At 40.2% G+C, this 24413-nt stretch overlaps 1 protein-coding gene across 2 annotated transcripts in view; it reads left to right on the forward strand.

Annotated features, from left to right (window-relative positions):
* Positions 1–23789, forward strand: part of ARMC9 (armadillo repeat containing 9) — a 72346-nt gene extending 48557 nt beyond the window's left edge. For both annotated transcript variants that reach the window (XM_075157155.1, XM_075157156.1), the window contains 6 exons: positions 3991–4095; positions 4856–4971; positions 9179–9303; positions 12792–12924; positions 17549–17721; positions 21145–23789. In XM_075157155.1, coding sequence (XP_075013256.1) covers positions 3991–4095; positions 4856–4971; positions 9179–9303; positions 12792–12924; positions 17549–17721; positions 21145–21167 — 675 coding nt within the window. In that variant the 3' untranslated portion in view covers positions 21168–23789. The remainder of the gene's footprint in view (positions 1–3990; positions 4096–4855; positions 4972–9178; positions 9304–12791; positions 12925–17548; positions 17722–21144) is intronic.
* Positions 23790–24413: the final 624 nt, after the last annotated feature.

The following is a 24413-nucleotide window of genomic DNA, read 5'->3' on the forward strand; positions in this document are numbered from 1 at the left end:
AGTAGGCTTTTGAAACAGAGAAGTGTCTGATTCCAGTTTTTCATTAGCTTTGCCATTATATTAAAAAGAAAAAGTCTCATTAAGCCAATGACTGTTTCTAGTGTAACATTAATTGTGGCACCTTCTAAATCCTTATTGCTGCTGGGAACTATAATTCTGTTCTGCTGCAAGGAGGCCTGATTTATTATTCACTCAGTTTAGAAAATGTAGTATACAAACAGCATGGCAGCAAAATGCTACACAAAATGCATAATGTTGTTACTTTGTTAAATAAGCAAAGATTTGTTGACTCACTGCCTCAAAGCTTGGAGCCCTTTTGTATTTTGGAAATGCTGTGAGTTATTGTTCTTTGATGGGGTTCTGTGACAACATCTGATGTTGTGATCTGGCCACAGAAAGTTTTGGAAAACTTTATTAGAAGTCTTGCTTTTACGTAACTTTCAAAAAATACGACAGATTGTCCATAGATTGACAATTTAGGACACGTATTCAAACTGCTTACTGATATTATCATTTGTTGCTGATCTACTTGATATCAATATTTATACCTTCACAACTTAACAAACAACAAAAAGACTCTTTTATGCAGACTTAGTTTGCAGGTTTTGCCCCAGCTTTTATTGTTTCCAAGAGCATGCGAAGGTTCCCATGCTGTTACTATTACCTTTCATGTTTTTTTTCTTTTATCTGTGTTTAATTTAGAGTTGTTGAATTCTGTCTTGGCTTTGAGCAGATCTTGTGGTCATGACTACTTTCTCCTAAACACTGCCGCCAAGGTGTGGTTTAGCCTGTTGGAGGATAATTCTGGGATTTTTAAGGGCATCATACACTAAGAAGTGTTAGATTCTGTAATGTGTGGCATTGGAGCGTATAAACTGAATAAAAAAAAGTCTATGTGTGTACTGTTATTCAGAAATAAATGGCTTTCGGGTTTGTCTGCTGAGCTTTACTTTAACTAGTATAGACCTCAGGATGCATTGGCTACTGGAGTACATACGCACCTTTGTTATGTTAGCCATCTGGGGTGTGTTGACACGCACAGTCACAGTGCATATTTTCTGGTTCTTAATATTGTCTCAACTGTTCTGTTAAATACTAACTTAATTTATCTTCAATATTTGATCTTTAAATTTGCTTTTTATTTGACTTGCACAATCTTTAAAATCTGCTTGTAAAAGTGAATATGTGATATTGTAGCTCTAATTCAAAAGTTTCATTACAAACTTGAGCTACATTAGGTGACTGTACAGTGACAATTTATCAGACACCCTCTGATCCCCCATCACTCAGCACCTGGCAATAAAATCAGTAAACTGCGGTGTGAAAGTACACTTCAGCTAGAGAGTACATCAAAAGAAAGAGAGCTTAATCACAGACCTAATCGCAGGACTTCAAGTCATTACATTAAAGACACTGCTCCCAATATCTGCTGCAGCCTGTGCGCAATGTGAACAGGACACCAATTGTGTTATTTCAGCAGTGGAATTATGGCGTGTCTGTCAAAGCTCTTTTTCTGTACAAGGAGGCAGAGGAGGGACATGTTCAGGCTCAGTTACCTGGTATGTTAAATAACATCAGGGAGCAAGATTGGCAGGGAGATGTACTTCCCAGAAACTGGCGTTGTCTGTCTGACAGAACATGTCAACCAGCATATTGGAAGAGGTGGAACCTGGGGAAACCAAGGCGATCTGTGAAGAGAAGTTAAATACATCATGCATGCAGAGCGCTGGATGAAAGAGCAGGGTGATGTTCTGACTGTATCATGTAACGCTCTACCCAGGCACAGTGTAGGCAGTCTTCTATAAAGCATCCTTGAAGAAAACTGTTAGCTCTTGATGCTGCATTAACATAGCATATAAAAAAAATTTTTGTGTCTGTACTTTTTATCTCTGCTTGATGCCTGTGAATGAGGAGGTGATGAGCAATGAGAATAACTAAATCAAAACAAAAATTATGGGGTTTAAGCTATTTGGTACAGAGGTCATTGAACTTGAAAAAAGGCAAGCCTGTAGAGCCCTGGGGAAGCCAACAGCTACTTGGTCTGGGTGATGGTAGTCTCGTTATTTTGCACCAGACAAAGACTGGAGTCAGTCGGCCATTTCCATTGTAGGAAATACCTTCCCTGTACACACTTCCAATGTTTTTTTCCTCATGCTGTTTTTGTAGAGCACTGTCCAAGCATCTGTATTATTGGCTAATCTTTGTGGCAGAGGGTACTTCTTACTTTGACTATTTAAAACTATTTGCGTTTAAATCTCACTAAAGCAAAACTACTTTTCATTTTCTTTGTGCTCTGGGGCTCATCAAAGTTCGGTGACCATTGTTTTTGATGAAGTTTATGCCAGGCTCTCTACATTACTATTACAATATACCTTATTAGAATGATTAATTTACTTTTTCTGACAGTCATTTACATTTACTGTCACAACCTGTTTCAAAAGCAAAACACATTTTTTTCATCTGGGGTGAGTCTTATTTAGGGTATCTTGTGCAGCACAAAAGAGAATTCTTCTCAGTAGCAAAACACAAGCAAAGATACTATCTTGTTCTTGTATTGCTACTTTTGGTTTGCTGGAGGAATCCCTCAAACTTTAAAATTTCCTGTAGAAGCTGCAGAACTTCCATGAAAGATGAATCACCCATAGTTATACTAGAAATAGGCACAGGAGAGTGAATTCTTGGTACTTTTCACTTGAGAAGTTGATTACATTTGGTTTTTGTGGAATAAAGTCAACAGAGGATTGTTGCCTTCTTGTATGATATTTGTATCCTAAAGTACTGATTCCAATAATTTTGTACCAGCCCCATACTGTCAGCTTTAAAGCTTCCTTGCAAACCTGAGTAGCTGGTGCGGCTTCACATTGCTCTAAGAAGAGCTGCTGTTGGACACCCGTGGTCTCACCTTTCAGGTACCACTGCTTGAGGAGGGGTTTTGAATGCCCAGCAATAAGGATTTTTTTCTCCTGGGTGATTAAAAATTATGCCTCTGTTTCTTGAAAATGAGTAATAAAATGTTTTGTTTTTTTTTTTTTTTTCCTTCTTGGGGAATAAACAGCAATAAATTACTTCAGTGTTTTTGTCAAGGTAGAGGGATGTACCCCAGAGTGCTGAATATGCGTATGGGCATTTTGATCTCATAGAATGCTAGCATTACGTTCAGGAAAGACTATGAATTGTTTTAAGGTGCACTTACATTATTTTTACTGCTAGTTGTTATAGTGTAACATAAATTTATGCTTTTGTTACTGTCTGATGATACTGATACATAACAAGATCCAGAATAGTTTTCTATCAAGTTTCCTACCATCCTCTTTGCTTGAATGATAACTTTCTTGTGGGTTTTTTTTGTGTTTTGTTGGTTTTTTTTTTTTTTTTTTTAGAATTGCCTTACCTTAAGTTTCGGTTTTGTTTTTTCTTAAAACAAGGGTAGCCTTTTCTCAGCCTCCAGTGTGCTGAGAAATGCCATCAGGTTGGTTTTTTCAGTCTGTACTGTATGACTAGATTGACTTGGGCAGATCTGCAAAAACTAAAACTCCAAACTTCATACCAGCTGCTTGTTAAGGACGGAGCATTGCATCTCTTCAGACTAGCATGCAGTGTTCCACAAAGATACTGATGACTGAGATTTTTCCTGAGCCTTTGTTAAGTCAAGCAAGGAATAATTATTTGGGAATTTGGAAATCTGAAGGAGAACTACTTTTGAAATGCATACTATACTTTTTGGAGTAGCATTTGTGGAAAAAGGGATGGGTTTTTTTCTTTTCTCAGGATTCTTTAGTTTCTGGTTATATCAAAAGTTTAGGTGAGTTTGTCTTTAGGTGTCTGCTTTTTTGGTGGAAAAGCTCGTACATTACCACTTACATGTGCAGTACTAACGGTCCTTTATCTGGACAGTACATATCATCCAAGTGACTACTGAAGTGAGGACTGAATTTGAAATGAAAACTTCTTGGAACCTGGGCTCAAATAACATGCACGTTGCTGTTGCAGGAGGACCATGACATCATGGAGGCTGATCTGGATAAAGATGAGGTTTTGCAACCTCAACTGGGAGAGCTTGCTGGAGAGAAGCTGCTAACAACTGAGTACTTGGGAGTGAGTACCACTCATTAGGATCTTGAAATAAATTAATTTGCTGGATTAAGTGTTTAATTTCAATAGTTTCATCAATTTCTAAAATCTTTTCTTCAATTTGTTGCTTGAAGAGCTGGCTTCTACCTGCACAGCAGTCCAAATCTTTCACAGTCTGTTTTATTAGCTGCTGCTCAGAAGAAGTAGAATAAGTTTGAGAAAGGTAGCTACCCTTTCACAGGAGGTGGTCAGGTTGTGGCTTAATAATAAGCTAAAGGCAGCCTTAGGGTTCTAGTGCTACATCAGTGACTCCGTGGATACACAAAGCAAAGTGCTGAGCAAGTTAATACTGGAACACTCTGCTGGTCTGAAATTATTTTGAAAAAAAAAGTTGAAAAGTTAACTGCTCCTGCAGGCGTTATGCCAGATCAAGTACTGTGTGTCTTACCTCAAGCAGCAAAAAGCCATTAAGTAAAAAAGCGTAAAGTTTGCATGAATGCCATTTAGTGTGCTGTGACTAATTTGAGATAAATGCGACTTTATGCCTTCTGGATCCCGGAGTCCATAGGTCTACAATGCTGATGATGGAAATGTGACCTGAGGTAAGATGTCCTGGAACAGCCTACAGTGATTCCAGACAATTTTATCTAGTGACACCAGAATGCAACTTAGTTTCTGATGCAATGTTTCTACAAAATTTTCTTTATGGCTCCAGTTACTTGTCTTTCCACTGCATTCTTTTTTTTTTTTTTTCCTCCCCATTTCTTTATTTTCTGCGTATCAGATAATGACTCATACTCCAAAAACCAAGAAGAAGCTGTTTCCTGGTGTCCATCAGAGTATAGATGAGCCTCTCCAGAGACCTGTGACGCCAGGTTATCACAGATCTGTGTATCTAATGTAAGTCCAAACAAATGAGACCAAGTTAGATTTTTTTTTAAGCTCCTTTAAAAAACAAAACAACAAAAAAAACCCCAACAATGCCTGATAAATAAACCTTCCCTACCTGAAAGTGCATTGCCATTGTCATTCCTTAAAGATAATTTCAAAAAAAGAAAGGAGAGGAATATTGTAGGCAGAGAAAGGTCCACTGGCTGAGGTCACATACTTGGAATAGTTGAGTAAATGTTTACTTATCAGTTTGATTTAAATTGGCATTATATCCTGCGTGTTCATAGTCCTTTCATCTTCTCATAATATATTCTATTGTTAAGTTGCATGGAGTGTCTAAAATGCCTGGGATCTTCCACTTTATAAGCAAGAAGGTATATTGCTCTGGGGAGATTTGCTAGCCACCCATAAGAGGACAGATTAAAAAGAAAATGGGAAAGACAAAAATCTTGTTATGTTGGATTTCCTGCTTTGGAAGAAATACATTTTCCAGCGGGGGGATCTGTGACACCTTGCTCTTGGTGTGATTGGGGTCAGAGGTAGAAGGCAGCATTGTAAATGGAATAAAGAAATCTTACAGTACAGAGCTCCTTGAATATGCTCTGCCTTCTGTTAGAACAAGTATATCTTAATCTTTTAATTTCCGAGATGGGACTTCTTTTCACTGTCCTGACTGAGGAAGTAAAATACTAATGGGATCTCAAATTTAAATGATTTTTTTACTTTCAGTTGCGTACAGTTTTGGATTTGATCACATCCAGGTAGCTACAATACAGGCAGCAATTTATCAAGAGGATTTAATGTTTTCATTTCTGCGGATACTTAAGCTGAGAGACTACAAGTAACTCTAACAAAGTATAGATAATAGTACTCAAAAGTCACAGTATTGGTATAGCTAAGTACGTTAAAATGAATGAGTAACCTGAAATACAACAGTATAATGAAATTAGAATGTAGAGGTGGTTCTTAGAAGAACGTATCAGTCCTGAAGACCGAAGACTGTCCCGTGTCATCCCCCCTGCCACTCTTTGCTTTCATGTTCGTATTTTCTATTTCTTAAAATACATTTCTTCCCCATTTTAGTGTGGAAGATCCATACAGAAAACAACGAGGACTGATATAGGCTGTTATTACACAGGTGTAGTTGAATCTGATCGAAGTCTACTCTTTTGGATAGGGAATGGTCGCAGCTTTATTTTGCCCATGTTTATTCCCCCCTACTGTCTTGTGCTGGCATTAGCATTCATACAAGCAGGTGATCTGACTGGGAGCCCTCCTGAGTCATCCAAATATGTCTTTTTGGCAGCAGTGCCATTCATATGGGATTATATTGATTATGTTACCAGGGCCTTAGAATGGACAAGTGTAACATAACTAGATCTGGGCATGGAAAAAGCCCTGGAAGGCATTTCTTTTTTTTAAAAAAGTAAGATGAATGAAACACACACTTCCAAAGCAGAAAAAGAACCTTTGGCTGTCCCAGGGCAGAATTTGTCTTGCACAGTCTTTATTTTTCTTCTGAGTACTAGCCTGGAAAAAATGGCATCTGTTTGAGCATGGTGCCTACTTCTTCTTCCTGGTATAGCCTGAATGCGGATTTGGAGTTTTTACTTTGTCCTTTCTCACAGTAGTCAACTTTTGCACCATCATAATGTCCACAGCTTTTGCAAGCCGTCTCCCTATATATTAAATGTGTGTGTGTTTGTGTGGAAGAAGAAAACAGCAACTAATTAATATAAGCTCATGTTAGTAGCATAGTGATTATATAATCATTTTCCTGCAGCAGAACTGCAGGCCTTAAAAATCTAAACTGGCTAATATATGACTAAATATACAGCCCCATTTTACTGTGGGGTCAGCGTTACCGAATTCAAGGTCCCACTTTCCCTGCGCAGTATTTTGCCCATGGTGGGCTAGGAGACCTGGATTGATTCTGTGGAATCAGCTGTGAGGGTAGCCTTACAGTCTATTTAGAAAGTATTTTTCAGGAATAAATCTTAGTTACTACTAAAGTGTCTCAGCATTACATTCCTGCTTTGTAAGTGGAGAATAAAACAAGCTTGTGAAAATGAAGTGACTTTCCTACAAGGAAGTCAGAAAAACGGTGGCAAACCTAGTGGCTTTTATTTCCTGGTGCCATGTCACACACTGCAATTTGTGCCTCAGAAATAATCTCTAGAAGTGATTGCGTGCCTCTCCTTACCACCATCTACCCTGGCAGTATGTTTACTTAACAGTATCCTGGGATACTGGAGTGGTGCTGGTCCGGTATTTTGTCAAAACTTGAATCTCCTTATGAACAGCTGTGCAGCTCATGCCTCCGCAAGACGGCTTCAGGTCATTGCTGGATACAAATTAAAAACACCTTTCTACCATACTGGTTCTGGCAGCTTTGGGTCTAAGAGAAGTGTTAGTTTGATGGTGTGAAGCAGTCTTTACAGATTGCCTCACTGTGCAACTAGGGAGGAAAAATGTAAACAACAGAAATCTAACATGGTGAAAACATGTGAAAATTAATTTCCCTTCTGCTCTGGCCAAATGGTAGAAATAATATGAGTGTTTTAAGTAGGAAGCGTGAGATACCACCCTGAATGAGAAGTTTGTATTTTATATCTAACTAATTTGTGTGCAAGAAAGCTGCAGTGAATATATGAAGACATTCTTGAACTAGATTCCACAACAGAAAAAGACAAGCTTTGATGGCTTTTATGCTGTTCTAATTTTAGTACAAATTCATTTACTAAAATGAGGAAATACTCTCTTAGGAAGCCTTGCAAGAGGAAGACAGTGAAAGTGACCAAATCTTAGCTGCCTTAATTTGAAAGCAATACCTGAACTGCATGTATTTCTTATCTTAAATAATTTAAGTGGCTTGTGTTTGTGTCAGATGAAATGGCATGAAAAATGTCAGACGTTTTAGCCTTGTGTGCAGCTTGTCTACCCAGGGACAATTCAGGACAGTTCATCTGAATTATCTGAAGTTTTGGGTTCAGCAGAGTAGTTAAACTACATTAAAAATCTGTGTAAATGCTTGCATTCAGAATTGAAGTGAATATAACTTGTTTGAAGTCCTTCATGTGAGACTCGATGTAACATATTCCATTTTAACATCATCATGAAAGAGGAAGCAGTTGATGGAGATTCTATAACGTATCTCTTTGAGTTGCTGGTTCATACCTCCAAAAGGGGAGTGGGGTGGATTTCTAGTGCTGAATAGAAGTATTCACACAGAAAATTAATGCAGAATAGCCACTGCACATGTAGCAGCTATTCCATGCTAATTTTTCTATGACTTCCCAGTGCAGACAAGGCTCTAGTTACTTCACATTAATTGTCATGGGATCCCTATATGGACAAGCTCTTGCTCTGTGGAGCTGAGGGAGCCAGGAAATACTGGAAAGCTGCTTTTTTTTTTTTTTGCACCTTTTTTTTTTATTTTCCTCCTCTTTAAAGACTCACTGGCTGAGATCACTCGAGGGGAACTGAACTACTTAATATTCTGCTAGCTGTTTCCTTAGAAACTGATTTAGCTGTGAAATCATTAACTGCCTCCTTGGACTGCATCCTTTCTAACTAGAAATAGAGTCTAGTTACCTTAACTTGATATTGGACAGGGAAAACTTCTGTGTCTGCCAACTTCTTTTCACACACTTTTCACACCCCTTTTGCTTCTGCTGTGTTTTATTGCTTATTACTAAGCAATCTTGTCCCTGTTCTGTCCTTCAGCGAGTTCAGTTTCTCATTGATCCACCTCACTTGGGAGATCAACACTTCTACTTCTTATCTGCTTTGTTTTTAAGTCTGTATTGCGTATTGCTCTGTAAAGTGAAATCCTTGTATCCAGGATCAAATCTTAAATCCTTGAAAAAGCTAAGTATTGAAGACCTCTCAGGCCCACTGCTACAGTCTTTTTCTTTAAGTGCCCTGCTGGTAGTTTGGGTCTTCAGACTGCAAGGAATTATGGTTTCCTTTCCTTGGCTCTTTTATTGCAGTAGGAAAAAACGTTAATTTCAAATACATCTAACATCAGCTGGTTTGGGGGAGCTACAGTCACACAGTTAAATTATGTCCTTAGCACTAGTTTGCAATATGAAATATAAAATAATTTCAATATCTTCTATGTCATTACAGGCAATTAGAAGAAATTAGAATTTACTCTCATGCAACTTTCTATACTGCAAGCACTCATCACCCTGCATTCTCCTTTCTCCTCCAGGCCAGAAAACGATACCAATTCTTGCCATGATAGGGATGAGAAGCTGCAGTCTCTGCCGAGTGGTCATCCTCCCATTTGTGGTGGGAGCAGGTCCAGCATTTCTGACCTCTGCATTTCCCCTTCATGTAAGGATGTTCTGTGAATGTTGTCGTTAACTGTTGCTATCTTTCTTGACCAGGGCAGGCGTTTGGGGCCTAGCTTGTGTGTTGTAGATTTTTTTTTTAAACGTAGCTTTGGAACTGGCCCTCCATTTGTAGACCCTGGGGCAGTCTGCAAGACCCTGGGGCACACAGTTGGATTTTGGCTCGAGCTGAATGAATGGCTACAGAAGGTAACGTGTGGTCAGCAGAGACCAATGGTCTCACTTGCCTCGCTCCATCTTGCTTCCTGTGAAAGGGCCAAGGATCATACCCAGGGCTTCCAATGTGCAAAGTATACTGTATTTCATTCTGCGATGTCCTCTGCCTAGGGAGAGAGCTGCAGTCCAGAGGCAGTGCACTTCCCAACAGGCAAAGCCCCTTACTTGATCAAATATACCCTTGTTTGGATCTAAATGAATCACTGTCTGCTGGCACCTGCAGGCTCTGTTGGCTAGACCTCTGTATTAAAGTTGAAGGCAGCTGCAGTTATCTGCTTAGATTTGCAACAACATTCAAACCATAAAAGGTTGTGGAGGATGGGAAGCCCTGTGCTGTATAGCTACATTGTGGGTGATGCTGCTAAAGATTCTGTCCTTGCAACTTAAACTGAAATTAATGCAAACTCAGCTGGACCTGAGAGCTCAGAAACATGTGATGGAATTTAAAAGGTTATAGGCTTCTGAAATACTTTATTTCTGAACTTCTGATAGCCACAGGATCATGGAACTTCGGATGTGGGAGTTTCAACCTTCTTGCAGGGATTCATTAACATTTCCGATTAAGGGATTTAAGGCAAAATGTTCTGCAGTCTTAGATAAAGGATCTTGCAGCATATCCGGTACAGAATTATTAATAAATTCAGACAAAGCATGCCTTTACTTTGCTGAAAAATATGCTTTGAAGCAGTAAAGGAATAGCATACTTTTTACTCTCTTCTATTTTTTTAAATTTCCTAGAGGAAATGAAAAGGATTCTGAGAAAAGTAACCAACGTCTTGCAGACAGGAATTTGCTTGCGTAATGCCTAGAGCTAATAAATATAACATGCTCAATGAAAGCCGTATGATAGAAGCAGATGAAGCTCCTGTTCAAGATGGGCACTTGGGTTCTCGCTGTTGTGTAGGTATGAGAGCTGCTGTCCTCAAGCCTCGCTTTGCGCAGTAGCATCTTGAGTATAGCTGAGCCCATTCTGCGGGGAGGTTAGCTGGCCAGGGCAGCAACTCAGAACAGCAGAGGCTGTAAGCTAATCAAAAGCATATTGACTTGACAGTTTTCCTATATAGAAGAAAAAAAAATTGAGTTTTACATACTCGTGCTTCATAAAGGAAATTAAGCCAAGCAGGTATCAAAGGTGTTCCTATTTGCTGTTTTAAAGTGTAATTGGGTGCAATTTCTAAGGCATTATGCAGCCACCAGGAACCCAGCGTGCCTTCTGAACCACATTTTGATAATTTCTTGACAGTGAAATGCATTCACTCACCTCTGTCACTTTTTCTGTGCTGCTGATGCTGTCTGACAGTTTGCTTGTAGAGATTTGTGGGGAGGTTTAAACAGGGAGCCTGAGTAAGTCAGCAAAGTAAATGTTGTTCATTTTTGATGGAGAATATTGATATAAAGCCTTCATGCTGAAGAAATTTCTGCCAACTTTAATGTTTCATATTGTCAGAGCTGTGCTTGTAGCCTCTGTCTAAAACAGTTTGTTAGCTGTTTTCAGTCAAAATTATATGCAGGTGGATACTAATAAGACTACTAGATTATACTCTTTTCTTGTAGAAAAATCTTGGAGGTCAGAATATACAGCATTATGCTGTATGTTTATATGCATTATAAATGTAAAAAACATAATTTTTGTGTGGCAGAGACAATTCTTCCTAGCACTAATCCAGGCTATAAAACAACACTGAGCTACTTGAAGGATTGCCAGAGGTTTGTTTCAGGTTTTTGCAAGTAGCCAGTGAAATACATGCTTGTCTTTCTTACCTTTTGGGGTTTAGAAATGAGGAGTAGAAGAAAAGAGAAGAGAAAAGAGACACTGCACTGCTGGATCCCCTGGTTGTTGATGTCAGTGACAGGACTTTCATTCCATATAATGATAATTGGACTGGGTCTTTGGACACCCCCTGTTTTCCAAAAGGCAGTGGGTTTTGTAATTTTTAAATTGGAAAGGCTTTAATTTAAGACAGTGGAAAATAAGCCCTTTCTCTTCTAGTGCCTTCTAAGATACGGCAGGGGACAGTACATAACAGAAAGGTGTAAAAATAATTGTACTGCTTCTAGAGAGTCTAATCATGCCCTGCCAAACATATTTGTGAAATAAATATGCAATTTATTGAGTTCTGATCTTGTTCTGATGGTCATTATGCAGTACCAGGAACCTGCTCACTTCAGAATATGTGTTTTCCAGCATCACATGAATACTTTGGGATTCAAAGTTTCACGCAGTCAAGTCGTGAAATGAATAGTAAGAGACCAAGACTGAAAAAACAGTTAGAATAAAAGCTTCATGTGAACAGTTAGCGTCATCAAGGTCATATCTCAAGGAAGCTAAGTTTAGCCTCAAGAAACCTTGATCCTCCTTTGTTTTCTAAAAATAGGAGCAGTTCTTAATGTCCTCCGTGCCTGGATATATTCAGCTGTTCTTGAGTCAATCTGATTTTGTCTGGGTCCATCCTCCCTTTTTATCACTTCAGTAAAGAATCAATAATTCTGGCTCTTTTTTCTTTTTTGTCTCCTATGAGCAGAAAACTTATGGACTAAAGATGAACCCTGATCATCTTACTACACTTATTATGCTGAATGTCAGACAGAACGTGCGCTGGGCAGCCAAAAGCTTGTCTGAAAGTGACCTGATCTACATCCATATCAGCATGTGAGAGCAAATCAGGACAGCAACCTGTCCTGAGCGTGGGAGGAATGGAGCTAGGGATTTTCCCTAAATTCTTACTGAACTTGCACATCTTCATAGCCTTGTGTCTCTCAGCAAACTGACCGTCCTTCCCTTCTCCATTAGTGCAAGGCAGAAAGTGAGGTCTATTGAACAAATGTAATAGACCTGATGCCTGACAGAAGTGTAAAACACTGGGGTTTTGTCCGCAGTGGCTGCCCGTTACTATGGGTATGTACAGACAACTGCAAGTGATTGCATTCCTGTGGCTTTAATGAGATACCAGTCATTAGCTGATATACGTTAACTGATGGTCTGCATACTCCTAGCCCATTGCAAATGCAGAGTGTAGCTGCTTTGAAAATGACCCAAGCATGTTTCACTTTCCAACTGCTAAGGGCTGGAAGTATACATGCTTGCAGTTGGCTTGGCTCAGCTGATGAGCCGTAATGCACTCTGCCACACTAACTCAGTAGCCTGCCATTATCTCAAGGTTTCCTTCATACAGCAGGAACTGTGACTTGATTTGTGTTTCTGGTAAAATTGTAAAGAGGCAACTCCTCACTGAACTGTGTTTCTTTTTTAAATAGCAGTTGAAATGAAGTCATCTAAAGTATTCTCATCAAGCCATAGAATGGACCGAAGCATCCCAGCTGATGACAATATCTTGTCTTCCCGATCCACTGACTTCACCCAGGACGAAGTAAATGGGCAATCGCATAGGTATGATTTATCCAGAGGAGTATCTAAAAGTGCAAGAGGAGTCTGAGGAGACTTACCAGCTAATTCCATGCTGCTGTAAAGACAATCTGTGAAGTCATTTGATGTATGATGTAATCTGGTCTGAGACAGCTGTGGTGGTACTTGCCAAACAAAATACCCTTAGCTGTGCCAGAGGCAGCTGTTCAATTTCTAAGCATCTGGTCCAGAATGGGAGAAATCTCAAGCAAGACATTATTAATGAACTTCACATGTACGCACAAAGCAGTCTTCTGCAAATAAAACTTCCTGATTTCTTCCTTAGATTGCTTGACTCTAACCCATGAAAAATCATTTATTAGTAAAGAAATAGGTAGGACTGTGGGAACAGGGCAGGAATTAACTTGCAGAAGGAAGAAAAATTAAGCTTTTAAGTGGATTCAGACTGTTTAAACATGCTGAGTCGCTAGCACTGCTGATCAGAGTCCCTGATTTGTCCACTAGACAGGTATAGCAAGGGAGGCAATATTATGAGTTCTCCCAGCAATGGGTTTCAACTCTTCCTTGAAACAATTTCTGTCAAAAGAAGATGAAAGATCTTGTTCTCCTTCTCCTGTTCATACCTTGAGCCCTTTGTGAAGCCTTTGTCATCTGTAGGACTGTGATGTTATATCTTGGATGAGAACTAGGAATTCATTAGCAATTGGACCAAGGTTTACCGAAGTTTTTCAGGGCCCGCATGTGTCCTTCAGACATTAACAGCTTTTTCCTATAGCTAATTTGATTGGGCCAAGTTTTAAACAGTGAGTGTAGAGAAATTTTAAAAGTACATTCCAGAAGTGAAACACAGAATGGGTGGAGATGTGTTAAAGGAAAGGTTTTACCAACTCTTCATGGATCTGATTTTTCAGAAGTCCTTAGTTATTTGTGTCAGTTAAAGCTCTAGCACTTCTGAAAATTGGACTTTCTGCTTAGAGCTTTGTTTCCTTCTGGCCTATCGATGCCTGTGTGTGGTTTTGGGGTTTTTTGGGGGGGTTTGGTGTGGTTTTGTGTTTTGCTTTTTTTTTTCCCCCCCCAGTTGTGCTGTTTCCATGGTGAGATCTGAGAAATTATATATTGTCAACAAATTATCACTGGTTAGCAGCTGAAGTGCTTAGTAGTCATACCCCTATCCCAGCATTACTGGTTTTATTTCTGTTGCCTGTCCTAACAGTAGCTAAGCACATACTACAAATACAAATAGACCATGAGAATTTTATGGCCAAATTGCTTGCTTTGTGATGGAGAGAGAGATTATTTTTCAGGCTTTGGCTTGCAAGAAGCGAAATTGGCACCGTCTTGCCCCCCACCTTAGTGACAGACTTTGCTTCTCTACAGTCATAATCTATTATTAAAAAGACGTGTCCCCAGTAATCTTTAATTTTTCTTCATAAATATATGTCTAAATCTCAGTTATAGATGGATCTCTAACTGAAGGCACAGGTGCAGTATACTGCAGAAGATAATATCTTTTCATTGCGTGCTTCCTTAGCATGTGTACAGTAATTTATATTTACAAATGTAGCCTCGAGTTACGGATATGGGAATGTAGCCATTCACAGTCCAAGCGAACACAAGGTTTCCTATGTCAAGGGTCTTTTTGTTAGTATGTTGGTGTTGCAATAGCTAGACCTGCCTTTTCATTCTTTCATTCTTGGAAGCATACTTTTATTTGTTTGCAAAACAAACAGCGAATAAATCGCTGCTTTGGTCATAGCTTTGGTCATTTTTGACCACTGTAAAAGATGTCTCCTTCCTACTAGGCAAATACCTCTTCCTAGAAGAGGTATGTATGGGAAAAGGAGGGATGAGTTGTGTGATGAAGTGGTCACTGCTATTTCCCCTCTTCCTTAGCAGTATAAATTGGGAATTTAACTGCACAGAGATCAGTGAAATTACACTAAATCAGTCTGAGAGAAGAATGAGGCCCTAGTAGTGATATGTCTGTTGCAGTTGTTTTATTTCCACAGGAACAGATGATTGTTCTAGCTGATGCATGTCAGACTGGCAGCTGCCCCTGCATTGTTATTCCCTGCTGCATTTTGATCATGAAAGAATATAGATCTGTTGTGCTTTTTAGCTAATCAAGGATAAATTTGTAATAGACTTGAGTTTACAGTTGTGGCTGGCCGAAAAAGCCCTTATTTTTTTTTATTTTGACTATATCCAGTATCATCATAATAAAGAGCTTAAACTCTGCAGGACCTTCTTAAGTCTCTAATGGTCTTGCTTTTCTGAAAATCTGGTAAAAATGGCCAAAAGTCCAAGTGTATTTCTCTTGGAGAAAATGGTCTAACTCATCTCTGTATGTTCAAGTCCTGTCACGTCTCCTGGTTGATTATTCCGATCCCAGTCTCAGTCTGTTGAGCACTTTTTTATAGACAATTATTTCAGTTTTTCTAAGTAAACAGTTTTCTTTCTTCTCAATGCAAATGTAGGTTTCTGTGTGAGTTTGTTGTCGGTTTGGTTTTTTATTTGGTTGTTTTGGGGTTTTTTTTTTTGTTCCAGCACTTGCTCTCAAATTACCATACCTTGTCATAAATGACTCCTTAACCAAATAAAACGGAACATTTTCCCACAGTAGATTTTGCTTCTTCTTTCTTCATCTCATCAAGTTCTAGAGGATGTCAAGTAGTAGTTTTCTGTGTTATTTTGAGGAGTAATTCTTTTCTGTTGATCTTGGCCTATTTATTGATGTAGTAAAAGATGAGGTGGTTTTGTGTCACCTGGGCACATGGAGGCCGAGATCTGCTCTGCATCCTGTTAGAAAAACAGCAGTTTTTTTTCCAACTTTACAGTGTTTGCTACCAGTTTATTTCATATAATCCTTTCCTAAAGAGTTTGCAAAGATATGAGCCATCCTGTGTGACCACTGTGTCTCTCTCTCTTTGGTAAAGTATAGTGACTCTGGTTGCATTGCTTTGCTTTGTCTCCAGAGTGCTTACAGTGTAGCTGCTGAGGTTACTGCAGTGGCACTCTGTGAAGATTGTTCATGGCTATCAAAACGCTTTTTAGTGTGTGAGAATACAGATCCAGGGTTTTGTTATTTATTGCTGAATAAGGGGAAAAAAGCTCATTTATGGCTCAAAAACTGCTGTGAGGCTGTTGGATCTTCCTTTTTTATCTGCGTTAGCATACTATAGTACACATAAGGTTACCAAGAAGAGCACTAGTGAATTGAAAACCCAGCTCTTGAACCAAAGTGAATAAAATGACAAAAAAGCAGTGACAATGAGACTATTTTATGGAGAGAGATATTTAAATATGTCTGTGGTCCACGGCTTGGGGTTTTATCTAGCCAATCTTACTTTTTTGGTTTTGTTTTGCTAGTATGTTTCTGCTGCCATCTGCCACCTCCTCCTTTGAAATGTCGAGACAAGCATAATACTTGTAATACTCAGAGATAGGTAGAGGGCTGCAGAGATGGCTCTTAGCAGACCAGTTAGCATGTCTCTGTCCTTAATAGTTAGCGTATACATATGCAAAAGACAGACAATTAATGCTATTTAAAATACAAAAGAAACACTTTTTCAAATCTCCCTGCAAGGTGAAGTAGGGGTATGGAAGGGCTTATCAGCACTGACTCAGCAGCATTCCCAGGGGAGGAGAGAAGATTAAATGTCTTGAAAATCCTCCTAATCACCCTTTCTGATGGTCACAAAGATTCTTTTGATGGAGCTGATAACACGGGGACTTTCCATTTTAATCACCTTTCTTTAGATGGCACCTTTTTCGATCTTCTGCCTTTAGCTCTGCTTTTATTTCCTTCTAAATATGATGAGTTTTTTCATGTAGCTGTTATTTCAGTTAAACCTTTTCTCCTTTTAAGAGAAAATTGACTTACTAGAGCAAACATTAATATAAATTCAGAATTATTTTAGAGATTTGCTGTTTCCTAGTAGCCTCCCATTTTTGTACCTGGGGAAAAATATATTGATGCTGGGGGTGGGGAAGAACAGTATACCCTCACACAGTCATGGACTAAATTTTAAAGAATGGTATTCTTTGCAGCACATGCAGACTGTGAAATAGCAGCAGCTGTTTTATGTTCTCAGTGTGAACAAGGAACCTGTGTGCTTAGGGAATTTTATTTCATAGATGCCATTACAGCTTTTTGCTCTTTTGACAAAGCCTTCAGGGAGTTCTGCAAATCTTATCGCAGCTGGGAGCCAGGGAGGCTGCCTATGTCTGCCAAGATTGTGACCTATACCTAGGAGAAATAATAGTGTCTGTGCTCTAAAAGGATGTATTCCTGTGCCGTAGCATTTCTGTATGTTTTTTGTACCTCAGATTGAGTCTGTTTGTGTGATAAATACAATGGAAAACAAGCTAAAGATCTATTACTTGTTTGCAGTTTAAGTGAACTGAACCTGTTCAATACTGTTGTCCAAGGAACCAGGTTTGAGTAGGATAGACAGGTCGATAGAACCAGGTTTAGAGGCTGTGCGGTGAGTACATGCCCCAGGGCAGTAACTGTGGTGCCATGTTCCTTTCCTGAATTTTTAGCATGTACTGTCACAGCATGTACTGCAGGTTTCACTTGGTTGCAGATTTACTATGCATACGTATTTCTCCATGCATTGCTAACCCTTTCCATCTCTTCCTACAGCGAGTTTCCCTCAGCCTTCACCAGCAAACCCAAGATCCCTCGCACTCCTGAAGTGCAGAGTGCCAGCCCTAGAAAGGGAAAGATCCCGGCCATTGCCCCTCAGTTCTCTCAGTCTGGACCCCAACAATCAAGCCGTCCCAGCTCCTCGGGATCATCCACAAGAAGCAGACAGAGTAAGTGGAAAAAATCATAATTCTGTTTGTCAGTCCTTGGGGTGGGAAAGGAGGGAGCGCTGTAGTAGGTCTCCAGGAATGAAGTTGTATGCTACAAATGTGCCAGGAGTACATGACATTGTAGTTGTCATCTGCAGGATGTGCAACCATGTAATTATATCCTGCTGAACACTCCTCCTATTTCCAGGCGGTCATGTGAGCAGTTAAGAGACATGCTTTTTCCTGTCTCTAGGTAGAGATAGGTGGCCCAAATTCTCAGAAGTTTGGGGGAAGCTTCTAGTCTCGTATTAGACTTTCTCTAGATGTCATTAGACTTTTTCCTTTTCTTTAGACACTTGTTCACTCCGCTGTGTGACTTGTTTAATGTTCTTGAATTTGGATCCTTGGGTGTGTCTACACTGCAACTGAATGTAGACCAGATGTCAGGCAGTTCAGAAGATGGGCTCAGGGCGGCCTAGTAAGCAGACAGCCAGACGTGGTGTGCGGCTTGTGGCAGTCATCATTCTGCTGGAGACTTGTATTTAAGAACCATATGGATGTGTCATTGCCTGAAGAGGTTTAAGTTTGCAGCAGGCTCAGAAGAGAGGAGGGCAGTGACTTGAGTTTAGAGGGGAAGGATGGACGCGTGCTTTAAGCCAGCCAACACAAGCCCAGTAAAGTGGAAATGTTGATCTCGGATGCTCGCACAACAGTAAACACATGTATGGTGTTTAAGCTGTGGGGTTTTTTTGGGGGGGAGGAGGAAGAAAGATGCATTCTTCAGTAATGAGTAAGCTTTTTTTTCTGGAGTGTGGATAGGACTAGCTGGATTCAAATACACCTCTGGGTCCATCATCAGTGAAAATGGCAGGAGCTATGTGCTGTACATTCTTATTCCAAACGTATCGCAAGAGCTTTAGTGATGATTATTTGATCACAACGTAACATCAGCTCTATTCTTTAGCTGTAACTGTTATCTTTAAACATTTCACAAAAACATGGTAACTCATAATACCTTGCAAACGTTCCCAATAAATTTGAGGTATGTGTATATCGTTAGCTCCTCATTACAGGTAGGGAAAAGGAAACACAGAGAATTGAAATGGCCTAGTAAATCAGCAACAGAGCTGGAAAGAGCTTCTTAAGTCTTCTGTGTTGCTCACTCACTGTCATTCCACACAGTTGCACGTGCAGGGAGATGGGGTGGTTTCATTCAGGGAGTACAGGTGAGGCAATGGAAGGGAATGTCCTTGGTGGTTAAGGGAGGTTTTGACTTAGAGAGTACTTGCTTGAACAGTCTTGTGCTTAGGTAATACTGCCAGCTCTTTCGGCTTTACTTTTGCTGCGTATGGCCTGTGTTTTACCTCTGACATCAGCGCTTTCTGTTTCCTGTGATATGACCACTGTTCTGCCCTGACTGAATGTGGTGTTAACACCCGAGAGTCTGTCCCTGGTTCCTGTTTCAGTTCATTTACAAAAGCACTAGCCCATTGAAAAGGAGAAGCGCTGCTGAAGAAGGAAAAGCATAGTGTGTGTGTGTGCGCGCGCACAGAAACTCCCCTTCACTTTCTAGTTTCTCCAGGGCAGCTTTACACTCCTAGGTGCATGTGTCCTATGAAAGATGTGACATACATATGTTGCTCTCATAGGGCTCTGGAGTAAGTTCCTTTTCCAGTGGCACAGTGTATAATGTATTTTATTTTGAAATTGCATTAAAGCAGAGCATGATCAGAGTTCTACATCACTTGGGTTTCTCTGTTGATAAAGTATGTGTAATATGTAAGTCCAGACTCTTGGGCTTTTCTAACTTTTATTGGATAGGATTTGTCTTGCAATATACCTCTTACCTTTGCTGGGTCTGTGCATCCTAAAGCTGAATGTATAACAGGCATCACATCTTAGTATGTGTCCTTTTACCTTTTCTCCTGAGTTTTCTATTTGGGTTCCAGGTAATTGTTTTCTATCTGTCCACATGTGCCATGGGACAGACTTGGTGTCAGCAATTGAATGTTAAACTCTTATCTTCCTGCTAAAAATAGCAAAGAAATTATTTTGCAAACAAGTAATCTTCCACTCACTTTGTGTATATGTATCTGTCGTTGTCTGCTGTCACAGAGCACCTATTATTGTCCATCTTGTAGGGCCTTTCACACAGGTTTTTATGGTTGGGAAAAGTAAGAGCAAGGTGGTAAGGACCAGATTTTTAAAGGACTAAAAAGGGCTTTAAGCACCTATGTCCAAACCTGAGTTCTCAAAGGTAATTAAATTCCCAGCTGTTACTTAAAGGTACAGGGAGGAATCTGAAGCAGGTGAGCCCCTAATGTTTCCCTAGTAAAGCTCTGTGCTACTGTTCCTTTCATTTCCTAGCTGATTTATCTGTAAGTCAAAAATGGTATCAGATGCACAGATATCAGCAATCAGTAGATTTCAGCAATTGCTGCCTCCCATTTGCCTGCTGCATAGGTGTGTAGGTTTTTACATACCAAGAGATTCTGTCCCAGTGGAAGACTATGTTTAGCTTGTGGATTTCTTGGTATTTCTGGAGAAATACAAGTTTTTATAGCTGATGGGCATGACAAGAAAAAGATGAGTTTCTGATTGTACTTAACTTGGTGTGCTCACTTATTTTAGAGACACATTTTTAGCTAGCTTTTAATATTTATTATAGGTTTATTTTCTGGAAATAAGTTGCTTTTACATAAACATAGCTGAACTAGCTGGACTGCTCCTCTTGGAGCATCGAGTGTGTGGAATGCCTGAGGAATGCAGAGGAAGCACAGGTACATAGTGCAGCTACAGGCCTGGGGCCAGATACCTGCCTGAGATGTAGCCCGCTGCTGTTAGCCGAGCTCTAAAGCTGTACCTTAAAGCAAAACCAAGCTCCTCCAAATAAAACCAGCCATGCTGGGATTTTCTGTGAATTCCACTTCATAGCTGGTACAGGGATGACACTGGCAGCATGGCTATAACATAGGGTGGATGTCCAAATCTAGACTTTTTCAACCGCACATATGTGCTCCATGTGGACATGGTTGAATGGTTTAATCTATCCTCTTCCTTACTCTGCATTTGTTCCAAGCTCCTCTGCGTGGGCATGCTCAAACTGTTTGCAGCGTACCAAGTTCTGTCTAGGGCACAGTGGAGCTAGAGTAGTGCAAAAATCTCTATCAGAAGAATGAGGAGTGATTTTTGTCAGGAGCACGACTGGGACCTGGTGACTCTCTGCTCCTCCATAAGTTCTTTCAGTGTCCCCTGACAAGTGGTTGCCATAAATACATTCTGCATTTTTAAGTTGCAACATCAGTGGTTAAGGTGCCTTTGTGCATGTTCTTTGTGGTGTTTGTGTCACTGTACAGGTTGAACAAGTGTTGCCCTCAGGCAGCTCCTGTCTTGTAATAAATCCTGCTTTCAGCTGACAGACCCTTTCTTGCTGTTTCTCTGCAGGCAGCCAGTCCTACAGGAAGTGAGAACAGTTCCTTTCCTCGAGAATCACCTGTCACATTGTTGAAGGACAGAGCCAGCTTCCTGTAATGAGCTTTACTGGCGACCTACTGAGAAGAGAGTGAGGTTATTGACATTGCACGGCGTACGTCTCGCATGGTGGTTCAGGGATTATCTGATGGGATGCATCTGTTGTCATCTCTAAAGCTGGCTAAGACAAGGGCCTTGTTATTACAATTCAAGGTCTCAGCAGCAGCCCAGGACTGATATGGGAGATGGATATAGTCCCAATGTCTCCGATAGTTTACTCTAAAGTGACATAGCCACTTTGAGAAGAAACTCTTGCTCTCTGCCTTCTGTGTCAGAGTAAACGGCCTTTGGAGATGGTGTGTGGGGCTCAGCACAGGAGTCTGACCAAGCAACTGTCTTGTTTACATATTGCTTGCTGAACTAGCCTGCCACTTGCTTTTTTTTTTTAAATTATGCCTTTGTGAATGAGTTGGGAGATATCTGTGTTCAAAGGATCTGCACTAGGAGGGAAAATGTACACCATATGTGCAGAGCCTCACTGCCTGGAGCAGTCTTTGTGGAGGAAGATCTGTGTTTGGCCACCAGAGACTGGAGAGAAAGTATTTCATCAACTTCTGATTGACCTGTGGCAGTTGAAAAACACTGTGCCAGTCCCCAAGGGAGCATCCATGCTCACCTCTGAGGATCTGATCAGCAGCTTTATCAGCAGCGATCACTCCTATTCCTCCTTCCTACGTTTTTTTTCTTAATTCTACTGTTTAACATTTGTGGAATGAATAATCCGGTTTTTTCCACTGGAATGAAGAACTTTGTTTCTTCATTCATAGAAGAAACCATGAGAATGTGAACAGATCAGAAGCAACTTTCTCTTTACGTGTGGCTGTGGACAATATTCTTTGGTCTTTGTTGCATTTTTATGCTTTTCACTTCTGAGCAATGACTGGTTATGTCTTTATGGAATTTGTGCTGGTCTTCAGTGAATATGAAGTGCTGGCTAGGTAAGAGAGATCAGGAAGCCCTCCACTAAATAAAAAAACAGCAGTTAGTTCTGCCAGTGAATTATGAAGCTAGTGCTGTTTGTTGTTCTTTCTCTCAAAAGTAATAGTGACCAGGAAATGCTAAAGTCTTCACTGGGGGTTGGCTTTTCAATAACCCTCATGCGACACAGCTGTTAGGACAACAGCAACATTAGCTGCCACTGAGGCAGAAATGCACAAAAAGCAGGGAGTGTATTTGCCATAGGCAGACTTCAAAAGGAAATGCTTTGACAGGTACATAAAGGGAGAAGGTAAGGCTTTTGTTTTGGATTTTCACCTTGAGAAACAAACAAGTGGAACACAGCCTGAAAGGTAAAGCAACTCCAATAGTGACACTACCTTCCCCTAGAGTAAACAGTTGTAAAGCCACCAGTCATTTCCACAGGACCAGAAGAAAGCTTTACCCTTCTGCTGAGACCTTGAATTGTGCCTCTTGATATGTGGTGGCAAGTGAAAAGCCAAAGATATTTCCTCGTGTGTTGTGGTTGCCATGAGACCCCCCAAGATCAGTGACGCTGTGTCAGATGTTTGCAGAAAGGGTTCCCACGCACAAGTTCAGGTAACCCCTTTGGATAACAGACTTAAAATTGGCATCAGGATGTTTTGTAGGAGAAGATATCCCCCAGTTTAAATTCGAGTCATATTCACGTGGACGTTACAATTTACTGCTCGGTAACTTCAGGATGTCCGCAGGCCTAACACAAAGCAGGCAGAGCACAGGTGTTGCTTTAACTCCCAAACGACGCAGGACTAGTGATTATAGACACTTGATAGCTCCTGTCGCATAAAGCTCCATGCTAGACAAAGAAATCACAGAAAATCTCTGACTTGTGCTTAGATTCATCCACCTTCTCTCAGAGTTGATAAACACAATTAATGGAAAAATGTCCTCTGGTTCACAAAAGGGCAGTAATGGAAAACAGCCATAAAAACTCACCTAGTGGTTTTGCAGGGTGAGCATTTCCTCTGAAATGCTGTCTTTTTTCCAGCAGGTAATATCAATGGCCAAGTTGTTAACACTGAAGTGCTAAGCACATTCATTTGCATATGCGGATAACACAGAATGCTCCAGCAGTTGAGTTTTATTTATTTTACAGCAGTGCTGAGTTTCATGTTGGAGCAGATCTGATTCTGAGATGCAGAGCAGCTTTTGAGAAGTGTTGAGTGCAGACTTTTTTTGGGGGGGGCGGGGAACAACCACCCGAAAACCTCACTGGCTTTACCATTAGTTGAGGTTAAAACTGTATCTATCACTCCTTACAAGTCAGCTGAAGGTGGTTGGTAGATAGGGCTACAACTGCTCCAGCAGATCAAGATTTGTGAAAAACAAAATGCATCTTGCAGAACTGGACTGAAACGAACAAGCTGAAGTTTATGTGTGTTTGTTTCTTACTCAGGCCTATTGCAATGCAGAACTCTGTATGTACATTTTTCCATGTTCAATTCAGATGTTCTGGAGTGTGAGTATAGAGTTTGAAAACTGAGACTGTTTTTTATATTAACGCTTGAGAAATTTCATTTTCCCGATACTTGAGAGAAACTATGGATATGCTTAGAAATAAATTATCAGCTGAGCAGTAATTTGAGAGGCCAACGAAGTAATGTGTCCTCCTTTTCTCTGTCTTGTTCACAAAAAGCCCCTGTGATGCCAGTCGGAAGGTTTTGAAGCTAATGAGAAATGTGGTTTCTGCCTTTGTTAGTAGGACTCCGCTATTCGGGGTTGAAAGGTCCCTGGATAGAGGTCAGTAACACACACATAGCAAATTCTGCACCTCACTCTTAAAAGTTGTTAGGTATTCTTTGTATATGCCATGTAGAGGCTGCTGCTAGATACACCACCACCCTGGTAAATTCATAACGGGAGCAGTGGAAATGGCCTGCCTGAATGAGAGGGGTGTGATTGTACTTAAAGGGACTGTGATTTTGTTTACAATGAGCAAATACAGTCATTGCATATGACACACAGATCTGCAAGGGAAGTTTTTTCTGGACCAAAGTGCTATGTGGTGCTAGCATGCCTTTTGGATGTAACTTCTCTATATTCAGTGTAATTTTGTTTATGGACAGTGTTATATGAAACGTAAACTGCATAAGTCTTTTTAAATTTGCATGAAGGGCTCATTCTGTACAAGTGCTTTCAAATTATCTGGCAGTGACTGGGTAAAAATGCTTCTAAAGGGATTTTTTTTTTTCTTTCTCTTGTTG

The sequence above is a fragment of the Calonectris borealis genome, chromosome 9, assembly GCF_964195595.1.
Source record: "Calonectris borealis chromosome 9, bCalBor7.hap1.2, whole genome shotgun sequence".
Lineage (NCBI taxonomy): Eukaryota > Metazoa > Chordata > Aves > Procellariiformes > Procellariidae > Calonectris > Calonectris borealis.